This window comes from Mustelus asterias, chromosome 14 (assembly GCF_964213995.1).
Source record: "Mustelus asterias chromosome 14, sMusAst1.hap1.1, whole genome shotgun sequence".
Taxonomy (NCBI): Eukaryota; Metazoa; Chordata; class Chondrichthyes; order Carcharhiniformes; family Triakidae; genus Mustelus; species Mustelus asterias.
The window spans coordinates 39688805-39710574 of record NC_135814.1 but is presented as its reverse complement, the minus strand read 5'-3'; the positions used below and the strand labels follow the sequence as shown (position 1 = coordinate 39710574).

The 21770-nt window shown below is 43.8% G+C and overlaps 1 protein-coding gene across 3 annotated transcripts in view; it reads left to right on the top strand.

Annotated features, from left to right (window-relative positions):
• The window catches only part of cers6 (ceramide synthase 6), a 291866-nt gene that overhangs the window by 85105 nt on the left and 184991 nt on the right, over positions 1-21770 (top strand). For all 3 annotated transcript variants that reach the window (XM_078228207.1, XM_078228208.1, XM_078228206.1), the window contains exon 3: positions 21584-21714. In XM_078228207.1, coding sequence (XP_078084333.1) covers positions 21584-21714 — 131 coding nt within the window. The remainder of the gene's footprint in view (positions 1-21583; positions 21715-21770) is intronic.

Here is a 21770-nt window from a genome sequence, read left to right as displayed (position 1 = left end):
CACAAGAGATACATCTGACCCGCCTCCTCCTCCTCCTCCCCCCACGACCAGACAACGATCTGGCCTCCCTCCCCTCCCCCCCCCCAAACCAGAGAATGATCTGACCCGCCTCCTCCCCCCCCCCCCCCCCCCCACCCCGACCACCAATCTGAGTCAGAGAGCCATTGGAAGCGTTGAACTCGCTCTTCAGCAGCTGGAGCATCCGATTCAGACTTTTATTCAGCAGGTTCATTTTGGCGTGATTCCGGATTGGCAAACGCGGCGGTAAAGGGGGAAATGCTGATAAAGTTGGGCGGGCAGTTCATTAATTCCATTTAAATACATGCAAATGCATTTAAATCGCCGTTGCGCCCGTTTCGGGCGCGAATCGGATCGCCGCCATTCCCGGGTTTCGGTAAAGTGGCCATCTGCGCGGACACGGGCGTGGATCGCGTTAATGGCCTCACACCCGACTTTGCCACGTTTCCACGCCCGTAAACGGGCGCGACGCAATGGTAAAATCGGGCCCTTTCTGTCAGCAAGATATCTGTATTCAGCTAAGCTTCACACCGAATTGTTGCTGCGCAAAGTGTGCAGCATAACTGCACACTCACTGATTTATGTGTTTCTATTCTCCTAACAGAAAAAGACTTCCTTTAAGTGATGGGTGAAGAGATTTAGCAGGCTAAATCTTTTGCTTTCTTTTAAGACATTAACAAGGAAGTCATCAGCTGGGAAAATATACATAAGAAGAGTGGAGTAGGAGCTGCAGGACAAGAACACCCTCCAGGTTTGGATAATTTCTTTGGGCAAATGTTTTTCAACAGCTATAAAGGAGTAACCAGTGCAGCAAAATGTACAATATAATTTCTGCATGATAACTACATTTCTAACTATGAACATTGACTTTTATGTCTCTTTTTCTTATTGCAGGCGCTGTTCAAATTGCAAGAGCAGCAAGCTGGCCTCTCAGCTTCAAACTTCAGTCTATCACGCAGCATCATTATCATTTAAAGCAGACACTTATCCAGAGACTTGTATAATGGTGGGTTTTGCAGATTTAGAAGGTGGATTTACAGATGAGTTGCTTTCCATAGGTGTAAAAGGGGCAGGAGTATTGGCTGAACAAGGACTGTTAAGTGGAGGCTTGGCACCATCAGAAACCCTGTTGAATGGCTGAGTGATCCTAACCTCAGGAGACTAACAATTTAAATGAGGATGCGTTATATGTGGGAGGTCTTGTGGTGTAGTAGATGCCTGCCTCTGAGTTAGAAGCTCCAGGTTTGTGTCGTCACCCAGGACCTGGTGCCCAAGCAAGGTGCATTTGTAACATGGTCAAACAGGCTGAGTATCAAATTGCAAATCCCTCCAATGGCAGGCAACTACAGCAGGAGTGATTCCTAGTCAACCATGTGATGGAAAGAGTGTTGACGCTTCCACCTCCGGTACATGTTGCCACGGCAACTCGGACAGCCTGAATGAACTGTAACATGCCAGTGCATATTGTAAAGGGATGAATGGGCATTTCAGTGTTTGCCTCTTTGCCGCTTACACTATGAACTGGGTTTTCATAGACTGAAAGACGTGCTGATTAGGTGAATTGGCCATGCTAAATTCTCCTTCAGTGTACCCGAACAGGCGCCAGAGTGTGGTGATTAGGGGATAGTCACAGTACCTTCATTGCAGTGTTAATGTAAGCCTACTTGTGACACTAATAAATAAACTTTACTTTAACTTTATTTTTCACTATCCATAGCTCCAGCCTGCAGCATGCATGTAAAAGTATATGTTGCCACGGCAACTTGGACAGCCTGAGTGAACTGTAACGTACCCAGTTCATATCGCAAAGGGATGAATGGGCACTTCAGTATTTGCTTTTTTGCAGATTACACTGTGAACTGGGTTTCCACAGTTTCCACTATCCTGTTGAATATTATCATGAAGCAAGGATTCTAGGGCCTGAGGTTTTCACCCGTTGGCTGTGTGCATTCAGCAGGCATGAAACGCGTTCCCGGCTGCGGCGGCACTGAAGTGCGATTTCATGCTGGCTGACTAATTAACAGCCATCCAGTGTGAAACGCGCTCTGTGAAAGGCTGAGCGCTGTCGAAGAGGGCAGGAAGAGGGCAGGCTCCGAGAAAGGGGAGAGTGCGGGACGGCACAATGTGTTTCATCAGGGGGACAGCCACTGTGGAGCTGTCTCAGGGAGGGCTGCTTATCCGTGCAAAGTAAATAGCTTTATAAAAACTGTCTGGGCAGCACATTCAAACACAAACTTCAGTTCCCAGACATGTTCTTAATTTTATTTCACCCCTGACAGTCCATCTCGCGACAGATCGAAGTTGAAGCTAAAACCTAAAGGCCATCTGGTCAGTTGACTCACCCACCAACTGTTAAAGCAGATGGATCATTTAAAATTCTATTCAGCTGGCCCCTTAATGGGCCAAACTGCCTGCTTGATTACCAACATTCACACCCGCTGACCAAAGTATTGTGAGTGCGCGATGACATCGTGATGTGCTGCCGACGTCAACTTGTGCGATTTCACACGCTTCTGGGTCAGGTGTGCAATGGCCCGAGCAACGTGAAATTCTGATCGATGTTCTGTTGTGATGAGCCATCAATAAAAGACAATTCATGTACTCGGTCAGTGAATACGTTTGTGACATCTCTCAGGAATGCTCCCATTGATGATGTTGCGATCCTCACTTTTTTGGTGTGATAACCATCTGCTTGGGTCCAAATTTCAGGCAATTACAGGTAAAAGATATAGGGAGCATGTCACCACGACCCTCCAGTGTGTGCTTGAGCAGAGCAATAACTGTGACTGATCAGCCTCCAGCAAGAGCATGAGGCCAGAAACTCTCATATTGTCGCCCACCCCTTATCTGCAGCTGGCTCTGGACAAGTGACAGGAGTCATTCCCTGAAACCGGCACGTTCTTAAAGTCAGGGTAGGACATTCTTTTCTCGAACGCAGGCAAGGTCACCTGAGTCCGCTACATGTCATGATATGCAACTAGCTAAATCACAAGCAAGATCGAAGCAAACCTCTCAGAAATCTTTCCCCGTGACTGCTTCCAGTAACATAGAGGAAAAAAGGAGAGTGGAAATGTGAAGTACACTAGTTCATGTGCCATTCTGCCTATGACTTTGATAGATTTTATTAAACACACATGATAACTCCCTTATTTTCTTAATTAAAGAGCCTTCCACTTTCCATTCATTTCTTTCTTTCCAAATCACTGGGCAGAAAAATGAATCACGCCTGATTTAGGATGGTAACTTAGTGCAATTGATGCTGCAGGTGCTGAGTTGGGCCTGCGACAGAACCATGACAATTTGTCCACACCACAAGCTGCAGGTGCCAATTGTGGCTCCAGCAATAGCTCATTGGTCCTTGGGGTGGTGTGGGTGGTGACAGTCCAGGTAGGGAATAGGGTTGACCGGTGGCCATTACTCCAGCTCTTCACTGCTTCACAGCAAAGTAAGTAAAAAAAATCAAATTTCGCTTTCCAGTGGCGATCTGTAGTAGTCCCTTTAAGGAGTGCAGATTTTGCTGGCAAACTTTTGAAGCACCTGCAAATACTAACCACAGCTTGCTGTCGGCATGTGAAATTAACGGTTGCAAAGGCGGCATAAAACTGGTATTATGTTCCTGATTTGCAAGTATAAAGCTGCTACCAGCTATGAAACAGCTTCAAACAATATGGCAGGTGATGTAGATTGAGCACATACATGCCACCCATCATATTGGACCTTTAGGTGTCTGTTTTACACATGTAAAAGAGGCACAGTGCGACCCAATTTCAAACCCAGGTTTCTACATTAACAGTATGATCGAAGAATTGCTATTTTTGAAAAAAAAAACTTATTAAACATTAAAGTAGGGAAACAGTGCTGATGAGAGTTTGGTTTCTGTTACTGGCAGGGAGTGGTGAATTTCCGCTAGCTTCTCGTCATTATTCTCAATCTCTTTCTCTGTAATTTGTTGCTATTTATTTTCCACAAACCTTTGTACGTCTTGTTCTGTTGCGGTGTTGTGTTGTACTTGCGATGTTGTGTTGTACTATCATTTTCAACTCTTTTGGTGCAAATGTTTCGAGAACAACTTGCAGGAAGTTTCCTCTTCCTTATCCATACTCTGTACTTTGGTGACATAGCCCATTGGCTTGGATGCTAACAGAATCCAGATCTACCTTTCTCAACCTCTCTACAGCTGCTGTCCAGACAGATTTCCAGTTATATTTCCAGAGAGCTATATCTTGAGAAACCATTGTCTTCATTTCCTGTCATAGAAGAACGAGCAAGAGTAAGCCATCATTCAATGAAGTTATGGCTGATCCATGACTGAGCACCATATACTTGCTTTTGTACCATATCCTTAATAATTTTGGAGAACAAAAACGTCATATTTAAATTGATCCAGCATTAATTGTTGTTTGTGGAAGAGAATACCAAATTTCTATCACCCTGTGTATGTAGAAGTGTTTCCTAATTTTACTCCCGAAAGGTCTAATTTATAGATTATGCTGGTAATTGTTGCTTATGTCCAAGACACTCCAGACAACAGAAATAATTTCTGTATCTGCTCTATCGATTCCCCTTGATATCTTTATCACCTCTTAACCGTCCAAATTCCAGGAAGTACAACTAGTTGGTGCAATCTCTATTATTCTGCTACATGTATATATTGCACTCCTTCCAAGTCCAAGACCAATATTTTCAAGAGCCCCCGCCATCTGAAGCAGGTCTAATGCAACTTCATGCTTTTAACGAGTGTTGATTAGCAGAAGGCAGGACTTCTGCCCTGCACTGGCAGGAGGTCCCACCATGGAGAGCTGCCAGCCAATCAGGTTGGCCAGCAGCTCTCCAGTCATTCCAGCAACAGTGCTGCAGTGGCCGGAAGAGGCATAACAACCTGCTGTCTGGAACAAAGTGCCAGGAACCGGAGGAAAGGTGAGTGGGTGGGGAGAAGGGGTAAATGGGGAGGTGCAGGGAAAGCTTGAGGGGTTGCTGTGGGTGAAGGGTAGTTTGGGGGGGGCGGGGGGGCAGCCAGGATCTTGGAGGCTAGGTTGGGGGAGAGGGTGGTCTGGAGGTTATAAAACAATCCCAGTCAGAAGGGTGTTTCTGATGGCACATCCCACCCGAGATAACTTCTGTCTCCCCCCCACTCTGATTCATCATTCGCCTGCTAGCTCAACAATTGAGGCTGGGGGGGGAGAAAAGCCCTGAAGCGGCCACTTCAGGGTTGCAACTGGGGCAAGGGCAGCTTCCACTCCAAGGTCCTACCTGCCCCACTGTAAAATTGTGACCAGGTCGGGGTAGGCGGGATCCCAGAGAGAATCCCATCCTTGCAATTTTATGCTAACCCCCTGCCCTGCCTCGGAACCCTTTCGGGGGAATGTAAAGGCCTAAGAGATTGTTCCTAAGCTGTAGTGCCCAGACCGTGCTCACCGTACTCCAGGTGTGGCCTAACCAGGGTTTTGTATAACTAAGCATGACTTCTCTCCCCTTATATTTTACTCCCTAGATATAGAGGGCAGCGTTCCATTAGCTTCCTTGATTATTTTCTGTACCTGTTCGTGACATTTTAATGAGCTATCGAGTTGGACCCCTATGTCTCTTTGGACCACCACTGTTACTAAATTAATTTTCACCATTTAAAAAGGGCCCTGTTCTGTTAATTTAGGACCATACTGGATGACTTCACACTTGCCAACGTTGATATTGATTTTTCCACTGTTTTCTCCATTCACTTAATCTATCAATGTATTTTTGTAACTTTGTGCTTCCAGCCGTACTGCTTATAATGCTGACTATTTTTGTGTCATCAGCATATTTGGATATGTGGCTTTCTATCCCAATATCCTAATCATGACCAAATATAGAAAATAGTTGAATCCTAAATATAGATCCTTGCAGGACATCACTATTCATGTCCTGCTAATTAGAGGACCTCCCATCATCTCCACTCTCTGTCTCCTATTGTTCCATTGGTTTCCTAACAAGGTTTCCCTTCAGTTCCATGGCTTCGCGTTTAGCTAATAGTCCCTTTAGAGAGTCTTCATCAAATATCTTCTGGAAGTCCATATAGATAAAACATTACCCTGTCTTTTTCATACGTTCAGTCACCTTATGCTTTAATTTCCTGACAATTGATGTTTGGTTAACTGGTCTATAATTTCCTGGTTTTTCCTCCTCAACTTTCTTAAATAGTGAAGTGACGAGCGCAACTTTCCAAATTAAAGGAATGGTTCACATTCAAGGGAGCTTTGTAAAATTATAGCTTGGTCATCTGCAATGTTCTCACCTACTTCCTTTAAAATCCTGAGATGGAAACCATCTGCTTCTGGAGATTTGTCACTTTGTGGTGCCATTATTTTCTTTATTATTGTTATTTGGTTTACATTAATTTTGGTGAGTTCCTGTATCTGATTCAATATTAGCTTTCTTGGGATTTCCAGCATGCTGATCTCTTCCTCTACTGTAAATACCCATGTAAATTATTCAGCATGTCCTCCATTTCCCTATTTTCACCGACAATGTTGCCATCATCAGTTGTTAAGGACTCCACATTTCTCCTGACTCCGTACCAGCCTCTTTTTCTAATATAAGTGTAAAAAAATGCTTGTGTTGATTTTAATTTCCCTAGTAAGTGCCTTTTTATACTCCGATTGTATAGCACTTGCTACCTGTTTTATCACCCTTTGCTGTTGCTTGTATTTTTACAAGTTGTTGGGATCTGTGCTATTTTTTGCATTTTCTTATGCTTTTTCTTTTAATTGTATGTTAAAAATAATTGATAGAAATTTATAGCACAGAAGGGGGCCACATTCGATGGTGTCTGTGTCAGCTGTGAAGAGGCGAATTGACTTAAGCCCACATTCCAGCTTTTGGCCCAAAGCTTTGTAGGTTACAAGACTTCATATCCAAACTGTTTCTTACCATGACTTACCATTTCTTACCATGACTTTTTTTGGCAGATAGTGCTCTTGCCCCTTTGAGGTACAAATGGGTTCTGTATTATGTTAAATTCTTTATTGAATACCTACCATTGATCTTCTGGCATTTTATCCAGTTTTTTTACTCATAAACTTTGAACACTCTCCAAATGTTCCACCCATCTCCTGTGTTACTGCCTCAGACTGAACCAAATTGTTTACAACCTTTCGATTCTTTTTGAGTGTGCACTGAACTTCCAACCCCACTTACTCTCCGTAACAAACGCCAGCGACTTCTACTTCCATAAAGTTGACTATCTCTTCCCCTACCTTCGCCAATCTGCCACTGAAACTTTCACTCATGTTATTGTCGCCTCCGTACTCAAATATTCCACATTCTCCTTCCTGACTGATTTCCCATCTTCCACTTTCCATAAATATCAGTTCACCCAAAGCTGTGCTGCCCATATCTTAGTCCACATAAAGTTCTGCACATCTGTTATCTCAGTCCTTTCTCACCTACTTAGCATTCTGGTGCCTAAAGTTTAATGTTCTCACCCTTGTGTTTAAAATCTTCCATGATCTCACCAACCTCTGATTCTGTAACTTCCAGCACTGCAGCCTCTCACCACAGAACCCTCCAACCTTCACTCTTTGAATCCCTTCCCTTCACCCTTCCTTTGCAGATGGGTCTTCAGCTATTTATTGATTCCATCTGCAAATCCCACTAACTCTCCACCTTCTTAAAACCCTCATTGATCAACATCTTGGTCACCAATAAGAATGGCCCTGTCTTTGACTTGGTGCCCATTTATTTTCCTCATTTATCTATAAAGTGCCTTGGGAAGTTTTTGCCACTCTAAAGTTACTACATGAATGCCAGCTGTTGTTGTACAAGGTGAGAGGTCAGAGATTTGGAAGGCTGCTCCCAGTTGCCCTTTCTTATGGATATCTTGTATTTGGGGAAAAAAAGATTGCAAGAACTGAAAATGGCTTTTGACTTGCTGGAACTCCAGGTGTCAGCATGTGCCAAACAATTAAATTCCATGTTAAAATAAAAGCAAAATACTGCAGATATTGGGGATCTGAAATATAAACAGAAAGCACTGGAAAAGTTTAGTGGCTCCGGCAGCATCTGACGAGAGTTCTGAAGAAGTTATATTCCACTCAAAATGTTAACTCTGCTCCTTACTGCACAGATGCTGCCAGACCTGCTGACTTTTTCCAGCACTTTCTGTCTGAATTAAATATCATGTGTGGCTTATAATGGGATCTGTTATGTGTGATTATGAGTGAAGGAACATTTCCAAATGATGGTCACTGATATAAGGGGCACTGACCTGCTGATGGGAAGCAATTTAACAGCTTTATTAACATTTGGGGACTCATTCTAATCATCAGACGTGATTACTGCACACATTTTTGGAAGGTTGGTGGCTCCTCTTGTAACAGTCATTGAAAGCACCTTGCATTGATTCTCAGCATCTTTAGAAGCCTTCATTGCAAGTAAGACTTCACTCTTCTGCCTCAACTCGTGCAGAAGCACTTTTGTCGTTGCATTGGTGAGCCTGAGGCTTTGAGTCTTCCTGCAAGGATGGCAGACCTTTTCCATACTCTGTGTAATTCTATTTCCTTAGCTACCTGACATTTGAACCTGCTGTGAAGGCTTTTAAAATTATACAGATAGCTCTTGTTGCCCATCCCATACACAACCCCAAATGGGCAAGCTCCCAACCTGTGGTGTTTGTGACTCCTGGATGTTACCCTGATTTTTGTAAATTAGGCTGATCCCAGAAATTACAGTGGTGTCAAGGAATTTCACACTGGTAGAGTGGGAATCATGTCTAGGCCTACTGTCTCTGTGCTTGACAGAACTAAAATCCAAGTTACAGAGTCCATCTATATCGATGGCTGTCCATCCTGCAGGATTGTGTTCAGTATAGAAGGGAGCCTGAAAACCCAAGCTGCGCCATTACCATAAAAAAGTTACATTTAACTCAAAGATAAGTCAATGACAAGCCTGCTTACTGTCAAGTTGTTCTGCTCCAGTATAAATTTCCTCTTGGTACTAATGGTAATTCCCTCTTGGTACTAATGCTTTTGTCTTATTCTAATCTGTCCACCAAGCCCTGAACGGAGCAATGGTTCTTCTTAAAGCAAGTTTAGATGACAAAGGTTGCAGTGCCTCTTAAGTAGGAGCTTTCCAATTCACCTACTTTTGGCCAATTTGAGAAGCTTTCCTCAGATTGTGAGATGAGTGCTCCCAGAGGTGCATTGTCATCTCTATTGGATTATTAAATGTCAGTTGCTTTTGTGGACTCAGATGCAGTATGTCCTTCGCCCCATTTTATACTCTTCTGAAATGATTGCTTCTTTGGAGTTGGAAAGTGAAGAACAACTTTCCCTAACAGTTCCTTTTGGAAAAACTCCATGTCCACCAAATGGGTGGCTCGATGGTTAGCACTGTTGCCTCACAGCATCAGGGACCCGGGTTCAATTCTGGCCTCGGGTCACTGTTTGTGTGGAGTTTGCACATTCTTCCCGTGTCTGCATGGGTTTCCTCCGGGTGCTCCGGTTTCTTCCCACCGTCCAAAGATGTGCGGGTTAGGTTGATTTGCTATGCTAAATTGCCCCTAGTCTCGGGGGGATTAGCAGGGTAAATATGTGGGGTTACGGGAATAGGGCATGGCTGGGATTGTGGTTGGTGCAGACTCGATGGGCCAAATAGCCTCCTTCTGCACTGTAGGGATTCTATGATTCTATGAAATGTTGTCCTTGTCTCTGGATGTTCACCAGTTTGACTGAGACAGACATTGGGAGCAGTTTTGCAATGCCCCGGTTTACTGAGGTTTCACCTCAAACTGTAAAAGGGGAAAAGCGCTTTTAGATTCTTTTCATCCTTGAACCTAACCTCACTCTTCACTGAGAGGAACATTTAAAGGTGTTGCATATCGGTATGTGCAGAATTGAAAAGGCCCTATTTCAAACATGGAATAATAATGACTGGAAGCGATTGTAGCATCAGCCAGTGTGATCTGTCAACATTCTTTTGGAAAATATATAAATCAGCTTAATAGAATCTGCAGTTCCATTCAGAGTTCTTCAAAACTTGGGCTGTGCTGATTTTCCAGAGAGACACCAGTTCAGATAAGAACCTGAGTCCTGACAGTGAATTAACAAGCTTGGGTATTGTGGCATTGCTCACAGTAATTTCTCCAGGAGTTCTCCTGATTTCCTGGCATAACTTCAGTGAAAGATCAACAGAAAGTCCAGGGGAAACTACACAAACAGCCTTTGCAGCCATTTCCTCAGGGTTTCAGCTGACTTTTGCACTGATGTTCCAGCAGGAGATTAGAGAACCCTGAAAAATTCTACCCCATATTTTCTACCCTGCACAGTGATGTTGTTCAGCCACTAAAATAGAGCTGTGGTTTAATCTGTTTTGTCCCTTTAAGTTCAAGTTCAAGTCAATAATTAAGTGGAATATAGGATACGATAGCATAGCCAGTACATTACTGGGCTAGTAATTCAGAGTCTGGGACTAGTGGTCTATAGACATGATTTCAAATCACACCATGGGAGTAGGAAATTAAAATAATTTAATAAAATAAATCTGGAATAAAAAGCTGATATCAATAATAATCACAATTAATCTACCAAATTGCTGTAAAAGCCTATCTGATTGTAATAACCACTGCACATTCCTCATGGATAAGGTCATGTCTTCACATTTGAGTTTAAAGTTTATTTATTAGTGTCACAAGTAGACTTACATTAACTCCGCAATGAAGTTACTGTGAAAATCCCCTAGTCGCCACACTCTGGCACCTGTTTGGATACACTGAGTTTAGCATGGCCAGTGCACCTAAGCATCGTGGTCACCGTGGACATGAGAACACCTTCCATTGTGTTGTGTGGCACTGTCACCAAGCTAAAAGCAGTAGGTTCAGGACAGATCTAGCAATTCGAAACTCGGCATCCACAAGGTGATGTGTGTCATCAGCAGCACAATCTGTAACTCCACGGCCTGGAATAGCCCTCACTCTACCATTAGCATTGCACTGGAGGACCAACCCTGGTTCAGTGAAGAGGGTAGAAGATCAAGCCAGCATGCCTGGTGGAGCACTAGGCATACATGATGAAAATTAGCTAAGCGGTGAAGTTGCCAAGTAACATGGTAGCATGACACAGACAAGAGTTAAGCAATCCAACAATCAGTAGACCATTTCAAAGGTCTGCAGACCTGCTGCATTAATGGATGCGGACAATTGAACAACTATTGAGAGGAAGAGGTTCCGTGAACATACCTACCTTCAATGATAGGGGTACTCAGCATGTCAGTGCAAAAGATAAGTCTTAAGCATTTACAATCATCTTCAGTCAATATCAAGATTCTAAATTTGTCTGTGATAGTCTTATTCCTTATGGACATAAATCCATAATACGAAGCTGTCTTCACATTCATCATTGACACTAGTCATTCACAAGCTTTGTCAAATGTTGCCACAGACACAGATGGTGTATTTTAGTGCGTGCTACTGTGAAAAGTGAACTATTAATAACCATTTTGGCTGCAATTAAACTATCCAGATTTTTATCTGGAAAAACTGGTAGCTAGCAATCGTCTTTCGGAAGAGCTTTCAGGATGCATCTGAGTATTCAAAGTAACTTTCCTCTGCTATTGAAAACAAATAATTTACACTGAACTACCTTCCTTAACAGCAGTGCTTTCTAGAGATAGAAGAGCTGGGTTTTATTTTATCCAAATGGTTTAAATTTGTGCCTTTTGTGGAGGTTAATGAGAACCAAGTTTTGTCTTATGTTTTGTTGCTTTATCGAGGCAGTATTGGATTTAACACAGGATAGATTATTGATTGAAATTTATGATTTTTAACCAAATCAGCAGATCAAATCTGAAAATCTGGAGAAAAGGTCAAATGAAAAAGTATTTTTTGTTCATTCTTCTATGGGGATCACTGGCAAGGCCAGCATTTGTTGTCCATCCCTAATTGCCCTTGAACTGAGTGGCTGGTGAGGCCATTTCCGAGGGCAGTTAAGAGGCAACCACATTGCTGTGGATCTGGAGCCACATGTAGGCCCTACCGGGCAAGGATGGCAGATTTCCTTCCCCCAAGGACATTAGCGACTCAGATGGGAATTATATTCCCGAGCACGTTGCATTCATTGAAACCATCTAACCCTTTGTGCTTTTTGTTCAAGGAAATCAGTGAAAAGTATAGCATTTGAATCAACAAATAATTTCAAACACCAGTGATTACGAACCACACTTTGCATATTTAATAATTTGATAGAAAGCAAAGCAGTAGGCTTTAATTTCAACCTCAGATCAGCACAGTGTTACTACTTTGCGAGACCCATGAAATGCCAGATTTGAGGCAATCCTGGGTTGTGATCTCGGCCGGAGATTTGGGTGTTCTTGTATGTAGCATGCAGGTACAGGAAGTGATTAAGAAGGCAAATGGAATATTGGCAGTAACTGCAAGGGAGATAAAGCATAAAACTGTATAAAGTTACAACCATACAGTGAGACTGCACCTGGAGAACTGTGCACAGTTTTGGTTACCTTACTTGCAGCGGAAACAGTTCAAAGAGGTTTCACCAGACTGACTCCCAGGACAAAAGGGTGGTTTATAAGGAAAGGTTGAATAGGTTGGGCCTGTGCTCACTGGAGTTCAGAAGAAGGGGGATAGAATATAAAAGCAGAGATGTCTTGCTGCATCTGTACAGGGCATTGGTGAGGCCGCAGCTGGAATACTGTGTGCAGTATTGGTCCCCTTATTTGCGGAAGGATATATTGGCCTTGGAGGGAGTGCAGAGAAGGTTCACCAGGTTGATACCAGAGATGAGGGGTGTTGATTATGAGGAGAGATTGAGCAGATTGGGTTTGTATTCATTGGAATTTAGAAGGCTGAGGGGGGATCTTGTAGAGACCTATAAGACAATGAAGGGGCTGGATAGGGTAGAGATGGAGAGATTCTTTCCACTTAGAAAGGAAACTAGAACTAGAGGGCACAGCCTCAAAATAAAGAGGGGTCAGTTTAGGACAGAGTTGAGGAGGAACTTCTTCTCTCAGAGGGTGGTGAATCTCTGGAATTCTCTGCCCACTGAAGTGATGGAGGCTACCTCGTTGAATATGTTTAAATCACGGATAGATGGATTCCTGATCGGTAAGGGAATTAGGGGTTATAGGGATCACGCGGGTAAGTGGAACTGATCCACTTCAGATCAGCCATGATCTTATTGAATGGTGGGGCAGGCTCGAGGGGCTAGATGGCCTACTCCTGCTCCTATTTCTTATGTTCTTATGTTCTTTATGAATGAGCTGTGATCTGACTGAAATCACATTGGTTTCACTGAAACTCTTAGCCCTCTGATTGGTGAGCCTGTGAATGCCAAGACAGTTCTTGCAACTTTAAGGTCATCATCTCATGTAGGATCCTGCAGAAACAGTGTCTTAATCCTTTACTGGGATCAGCAGACAGAACAGGCATGCATGCTTCTGAAATGTTTTTCTATCCTAGTCAATCCATTTGTCTTTATGCAGGACAAGATCTGCCATTAACAAAAGTGAGAGAGCCAAGAGTGGAGGCACAACTGTGGAATTGAAGAAACTCTCCCTAGTTCGAGCAACAGGCTGCAGAGCTGGCTGGAGAGGATCAAGATTATTCCTGCGCACAAGATGCGATTGGCCTCCCCCAGCAAACCAGTGAGGGTGCAGCCAGTTTGCATCGCCCACATGCAGACAGTGACTGTGAGAAGCCTATAGTGTAGGAGGCTGCCTCGTCAGTCACCAACCCTTGCTTCTCTCTATTCCAGGTACCAGTAAGAAAAAATGAAGAATGTCCTCCTGACTCAGCCCTAGCCCCAGGCCATCCCTGAGCAGGAAGCAGAGCTACCATTTGATGTAGAACCGTCACTGTGTTCACCCGCACCCTCCACCAATGCAGATACATGCACCTTGGGGGAACCTGGTTCTAGAGTGGGCTCGGGTTCACAGCCTGATGAACACCTCACAAACACAGGCCGACAGCTGGCAGACACAGTGACAGCCGAGGTCTCTAACACTTGGAGGACTGCTGGAGACCATGTCCTGCTGAGAATGAGTCCAGTGGCGAGCCTCTGGAACTGACCCTGGGACATGTTGGAGATGCAGCGAGAGGCAAGAGGACTTCAGGCAGGGTTGTCAGAGGCCGTCACCAGCCAGGAATGAAGGATGGAGGTGTCTGATATTCTGTCCGATATCATGGCCTCAGCATGTGAGCACATTGACATCTCCATGCGAAGGGTGGCAGCTGCCTTGGAAACCCAGGTCCAGCAATTTCTGCTGTATTTGTGCTTGTACCTGCACACCATCGCTCTAGCCATCGTTCCAGCGGTGGCTAGGCAAGAGGACGATGTGGGCACCTCTACCCTCGCCCAAGTCCCTCTTCTCCTCAAAGGGTCAGGGAGGAGCCAGTGGGCACCCAGAGAGAGGAGGAGTGCCAGCTAGGAACCCCCGAGACATCCACTCAGGACTGTTCAAGGGTGTCCTGCTGCTCCAAGTCCCCTCTGCCAGTCACCATGTCAACTCCATCTGTCAGGTTGTGGAGGGTGCTCCTGCCCCAGTGCAGGAGACCTTTCGCAGGCCAGGACTATCCAAGCATCAGGCCACCAGAGGATGCTCGCCAAATTCAACTCAGTTAACAGGGCAAAGCAGTCAGCAGGCTGCGTCCATCTCTGCGATGCTGTCAGGACTGCTTCTAAACATAGCAGTAAGGTTAGGAAAATGAAGAAGTTTTAACTGCACACTGAAAGCTTGAGTGTTTACTCATTGTATGTGCTGTTCACTTCTGTAAATCTGTCTCCAAGTCTCAGGGATTGAGTAGCTAATCTATGTGACTCCCATCTGGATCATCAGTGCATTCATCCTCACACAATCTCACCACAGTGAGTTGCTTTTATTTGCCCATCTTTGATCTCAGTAAAGGGACATCTTACGTGACAATGATGGCTGGCTAATAATACATGTTTCATCTTTAAATGTCAGACAAATGTTATTTGGGTTCAGGAGAATTACTCATCAAGGTTAGTGATTATTTTGATGTTGTCTCACTGAAGTCTGTTGTTTGTGGATGGCACAATTATTTGTCTCGACTGACATTATAATAATTTCTTCAAAGTGTACTTTGCAGTGGCGTTTATTTGATGAGAGTGAGAATTTGATAAAAGTTATGTCAAACACCGAGTACCATCAGCTTTCATGCCTGTTCCGCTTGTTATCATGTCCGTGCTTTAGACTGAACGTCATTCCAGGCTGAGTTCCCATTCTCCCTATGCACGATACTGAACTAGGGGAAGTCCAGGATCAATCGGGAGCATTACAAATGTCTGCCAGTGGGGTATGAGTGTGTAATGTCAGAGGCATGTGCTCATATTAATGAAGATGTCTCCTTTCCTGTGAAGATCGTACATTGCTCCTGGATAGCTGCTTTGTGATGCTTTACATGATCCTTGTGTAAAGGCACAGCACACGACTCAATATGAAATTGCTTGCGTGACTGTGCACTCCTTGACGTAGGGTATCCAGAAAGGATTAGCCTTTGTGGATTGGACCATGTTGAGGACTATCATGCTCTGAAAGCGATGCTTTTGCACATCTCCTAATTCCTCAGCAGAGTCTATGAAGGGGAGATGTTGCCTTTAACTGCTGTGTCAATGCCAACTGAGCCATATTTCTCCCTAATGCAAAGGTCACCCAGGGCAGAAACTTAAGAGGCTTCCAGCAAATACAGGGTCCTGAGTGTCTGTAACTAATCAAACCACTGTCCTGGTGAGGCACCCTCTGTGAGGACAATGCAAACAAATCTCACTGGGAAACACTTGGCGAGGGTATGCCGTCAGCAGGATTGTAAGATCCCACTGTCACAGATGGCAGCAAGATTTCAGCAATAAGTGTTCTCTGGATGTTGCTTGCTCTTCAGATGTCTGAGCGCAAATCATTGAAGAATGTTTTTTGCGTTTGGGTTGCTTCACTAAGCTGGTGTTGGACTGACATGAGTACATCTATGTTTGAACTAGCTTTTCCACTGCTTGAGAGCTGCTGTGCCCACTGAGCTAGTGATGCCATGGTCAAAAGGACCATTCTGTGGAGTTGCTTAAGGATGTGTGTGAACAGATTGCTAATCGCATTCCACAGTGGCTACATGTTGCCAAGTTTACTATGCTTTCCAAGCCACAATTCCAATTGATGGCATGGCGGTAATGCCAATGGACTAGTAATGCAGAGACCCAGGCTAATACCCTGGGTCTGGGTTTAAATCCCACCATTGCAGCTGATGGAATTTAAATTCAGTTCATTAAATTTTGAATTAAAAGCGAGTCTCAAAATGATGCCATGAAACTATCAATGTAAAAACCCACCTCTAATGATCTTTAAAGAAGAATAATCTAATGTCCTTACCTGATCTGGCTGACATGTGGCTCTTAACTGTCCTCGGAAATGGCCAGCTCAAGAGAAACTAGAGAGGGACAACAAATGTTGTCCTTGACAGTGATGCCCACATCCAATCAAATAATTAAGAAAAACTCCACCATTAGTAGCTGTGCCTTCAGTTGCCAAGGTATTCAGCTTTGGACTTCCCTCTCTATCCCTATTTCTTCCTTTAGGATGCCTCTTAAAGCCATTTTGACAAAGCTATTAGTTATCTACCTTCAGCTCTCCTTATGTATTAAATTTTGTTCTCTAACACTCCTATGAGTGTATTAAAGGCTCTATCAAAATACTAGTTTTTTAATGAAATAAGAAGCCACACTTGCAGTGGCTAATTTCCAGTACCAGAGAGGCTGATTGGCAATAATAATAGTTATTACTTTGTAACCAGGACAATTATTCTAGAATGGAAAAGATAACTTTCTGTGGCAGTTTATTTTATGTCTACTGTGCAAGTAATGCAATTTCATGCCACTCAGAACATGTCAAGAATGCAGTGGACAACCACTTGCCTTTTTTGCAGAGCAGAACAACACAGACAGCAATGTCTGGATTTTTGAATTTAACCACACACTTGTATCTCACCTGCAGTTGCCATCGCCATTAGTTTGACCAGAAAATCAGGCCCATTATCTCCATAGGCACTGAAGGTCAAATGTTGTTTGGTTATGTTCCTGCAAAGCGCCTTAAAACTTCTTACTGTATTAAAGACACTATAAAAATGTAATGCCTTATTGCAGCATTGGTAGGACTATTGAAGGCACACAAACAATAGTATATTCAGGCTCTGGTATACTTAGGTTTGTGACCAGTTTTAAACCCTTAGCTTGATGAAAGATATTCAGGCATTGAAGAGGATGCAGGATACAGGTTGCAAACCGGTCTTGGGCAAATATGAAATGTTTTGATCTCTTGGGTATGTGGATAGCCTGTGTATTTTGGGGTTATCTACTTCACTGAAGTGCAGGCCTAGAGTGATTAATGGTTTTAAAATGATGCACTATTGTTATTTGAAATGAAAGGGATGATAGGACTGGAGGCCGTGCCTATAGGTAGCAGATGGTATGATTTGTCACAGAGTCATCATTTCTGGAGCAAATGCAAGTAACATGTGTTTAAAAAGGAAATTGACAAGTTCCTGAGAGAGCGTTTGCAGTTACAGGAAGTTAATTGTATAGATGATGGTGTCTCTCTCTACAGAAATTTCACAGAGAATGCCTTAAATGAGCCACTGTTCTGGAGACAGCATTACTAGGAAGTGAAATGGCAGGAAACGCGGTTAAACAGTCTACTCGATGGGCCTGTTGGTCTGTCCTTGTCTTTTTTGTACATTTCCACGTGCAGAATGGGGATAGTCTCTGGGTCTGCCCTGATACATGGCCGAGAGGATTCACCCAGGCAGAAGCTGAACTTGGAATAATCGTCATTCTGAAATCTCACACTTGGAGAAATCATCTCTTCCTTTTTCTGCTATGACCTGTGCATGAAGCAGCAAACACACAGTTAGTTAGTCTTCCCTCCACATTTATTTCCAGATGATAACCGTCACACATTTATATCTTTGGAATAGCTCGAAACACACAGATAAAGTCGGATACAGAAAGGCATTCTATTCCATCCAGCCTGGCGCCCACATTTGTGATGACTTCTGCATTACAATACAGCCCACTTTACCAAGCAGTAAGATTGAAATAAAGATTCAGTTCAATTTGCGGAATAAATTAGCTGGTGAATTCCTCATAGGTGATCAAAACTTGTCCAGGATATTAGTCTTGCTCTGATAGAGCTATGCATTAGAAGGAGATTGCTTTATCATTCAACTCTGCAAGCATCAGAATACAGGACTTCTGAACCTGGTCCCCATTGATCTCCAGCTTAGCTCTGTACCACCAGCTATCCAAGAACTCACTGATGAATTGAAACCAGTAGCTGAGTTGACCAGCATTCCCTCTTTTGTGTAATTAGAGCTTGAACAATTTTATTTGATAAAGTGCCCACAAATACATTTGAAGCTGATCCCATCCCTTTAATTCACTGGGAGCTGATCTCTTGCATTTTAAAAAAATTCTAATTCATGGGATGGCCAATACATGTTGACATTGCGAGTGAGGCCTACATGGGCAGTGGGCATCACTGGGATGGCCAGCATATATTCACCATCCCTAAATGTCCTTGGAAACTTGGTAGTGAACTGTCTTTGTGAACCGTTAGGGTCTATTTTGTGTAGGTACACCTACAGTAGTGTTAGTGGTGTAAGGGAGTAAGTTCTAGGATTTTCACTCAGTGACAGCGACGTATGTTTCCGAGTGAGGATGGAGTGTGATTTGGAGGAGAATTTCCTGCCCTTGTTCCTTCAAGTGTTAGAGATCACAGAATTGGAAGGTGCTGTTGAAGGAGACATGAACGCATTGATGGTGCATGCTGCTGCTACTGTGCATCAATGTAGAGGGAGGGAATGGTTAAAGTGATGGTTAGGTACAAATCAAGCAGGCTGCATTCCTTTGATCCCATGTGTGATGGTGTGGTATGGTTGGCTTACATGTCCTGGTGGAACTTCAGGTTGGTGAGGGAGATCTGGAACCCGGAGGGGGGTGGGGTGGGGGGGGAGGGTGGAGAATCCTTGGAACTTGGGGAGCAGTGTAGTAGTGAGAATACTTTCCTGAAATTAGGGGTTGGGGCGGGGGCAGGGGCAGAAATGCCGAGAACTGAAGTTGGGGAAGAAGGCCTGGAATGGGTGGTGGGAGAGTGGTAGGCCTGGGATTTATGGGAGGGGGCGGGGGTGGGGGGGGGGGTGCCTGGAACTTGAGTCTATGGGGGAGAAGGCATGGAACTTGGAAAGGGAGCAAGGCCAGGGACCTGGGTGGTGGGGAGAGGTTGACTAAGAACTTGGAATAATTGATTGAAGAAGAAGTCCTGAAAATAGTAGGGATAGGAGGAAGGAAAAAGGCTAGGAATTTAGGGGACGTTGGAAAAGACAGCCAGGAACTCAGGAAGAGGGATGGAGAAGACAAATCAGGAACAGGGATTTGGGAGGTGGGGGGTGGTATTTGCGGTGGGGACGTGCATAGGAGAATTAGACAGAATGATGAGAGGCATATATAAATAACAGGATACAATTTTAAAAAGGGCACAGGAAGTGAGTGATCTGAAGGTGGCAGAGTAAGTAGGGATGGTTGTAAAATGGATTACCGAATCCTCAGCTTTTGTAATAGAAACATAGAGCCCAATAGCAAGGAAGTTATGGTAAACCTCAGCTGGGGCACAGTGGCTTACTCTGGGCACCACATTTTAGGAAGGATGTCAAGGCTTTAGAGAGGGTACAAAGGAAATTTATTAGGATGGTCGCAATATTGAAAGATTTCAGTTAAGTGAATAAAAGCTGAGGGCTTTCTCCTAAAAAAAAAGGGAGTATATTTTGTATTCCTGCCAACGTGCGTTATGTTGCATTTATATGCTATTTGTCAGACTTTTCTATTCCAATGTTGTGCTGGCCAGCCCACTATCTCCCACCCTCAATGAATGAGCTCATCCAAACTTGGCCACATGGCAACTTGCAGCAAGTTCCATTCACCCATCAGATAATGCTTGCTGAACTACACTTTCCGTTCAGCCACATCTCAGTTTTAAAGTTTTCCTCCTCATGTTGAAATCCTTCCATCGCTCACCCTCCTTCCTGAAAGCAGGAGTGTGATGGCTTCATGTTATCTGAACTCAGTACGGTGAGTGTTCATAGAATCATAGAATCCCTACAGTGCAGAAGGAGGCCATTTGGCCCATCAAGTCTGTACCGACCACAATCCCACCCAAACCCTATCCCCGTAACCCCAAATATTTACCCTACTAATCCCTCTGACACTAGGATTAATTTAGCATGGCCAATCAACCTAACCCGCACATCTTTGGACAGTTGGAGGAAACCGGAGCACCCGGAGGAAACTCACGCAAACACGTGGAGAATGTGCAAACTCCACACAAATAGTGACCTGAGGCTGGAATTGAACCCGGGTCTCTGGCGCTGTGAGGCAGCAGTGCTAACCACTGTGCCGCCCCAGTGTTCTGTTTATTCCAAACTGGGCAGTACGAGCCTCTGAAAGCAATAGTGTTACCACTGTGAGTTTTGGAGCTTGGCTGACAATGACTGGATTACAGAAACATTGAATGACGCTGCAGGACGCAAAATCGAATGATATATTCCAGACAAACTGTTCGTGTGTCTTGTCCTCTGAAGGCAGCAATCAGAAATCTAGTCCAGCCCACGTGTGGTGCAAATAAACACTGACAACATTTTGTTTGGTTCATCTCTGCTGTGCAAATACAGCAATTTCACGCCATTCAATGCATTTCAATGCATTTCAATGGTGAGGCAGGCAGCAAGGTGTCTTTTCTTTTGTAGTTAATGACAGAGTGGATTTTTGAGCTTAACACACATTATCGCCTCACCTGAAATTGCTGGAGCATTTTCACATAGGAATTGGAGAGCACACTGTTACTTTGACACCATTCTCTATTATAACACAAAGGGAAAAGTGCATTTTAAAAAGCGTGGTAAACAGCTGGGAACATAGAATATATTACTTGCACTTCTTCCTCATGATCTTCTCAATTCCACACATTTCAATCTGAGGTTGCCATGACACTGCCAAAACCCACCCCAGAACAGCAGTGTTGATAATGCAGCTGGAAAATCCATTTTTACACTCCCAGATGTGGATTACACTCTTCTGGCTAGGATTCCAGTTGTTTTTGAAATTTGCTGTTTTGATGGGATCCCTGAACTTTCTGCCTCCACATAAAAAGATGCAGCATCATTTGAAGTTGTACCACTTTTCTGTTAAATAATGTTTGACATTTGGAGCAATAAATAGGATCGAGTCATGGTGAACAACTTATGGAAACAAATGACCTTTCATTTTCATTTCAAGAACATAGACAAAGAAAGAGTTCTTTGGAATTCCATAAACTTCTCAATTTGACTCATCTCCTTTAAGGCCTTGATGAGAACTCATCTCTTAATCCTTCTTACATTTCCCTCAGTCTCGGTGCCTGTTTATTTGATGATACATCTGTGAAGCACTTTGGGATGTTCTTTGATGCTAGAGGTGCTAGATTAATGTAAGTTGTCATTGCTGCTGTTGAAGAAGAATTTCTTAATTGGCTGATTTATCTTTTTCAGCATCCGGATGAAAAGAGACTGGAGGGGCTTTCCAAACAACTGGATTGGGATGTCCGCACCATTCAGCGTTGGTTTCGACAGCGAAGGAACCAGGAGAAGCCCAGCACCCTTACCAAATTCTGTGAGAGCATGTACGGATTTAATCTGTTGTGTTTTATTTAGGTAGAATTAAAGAGAGTTTATAATA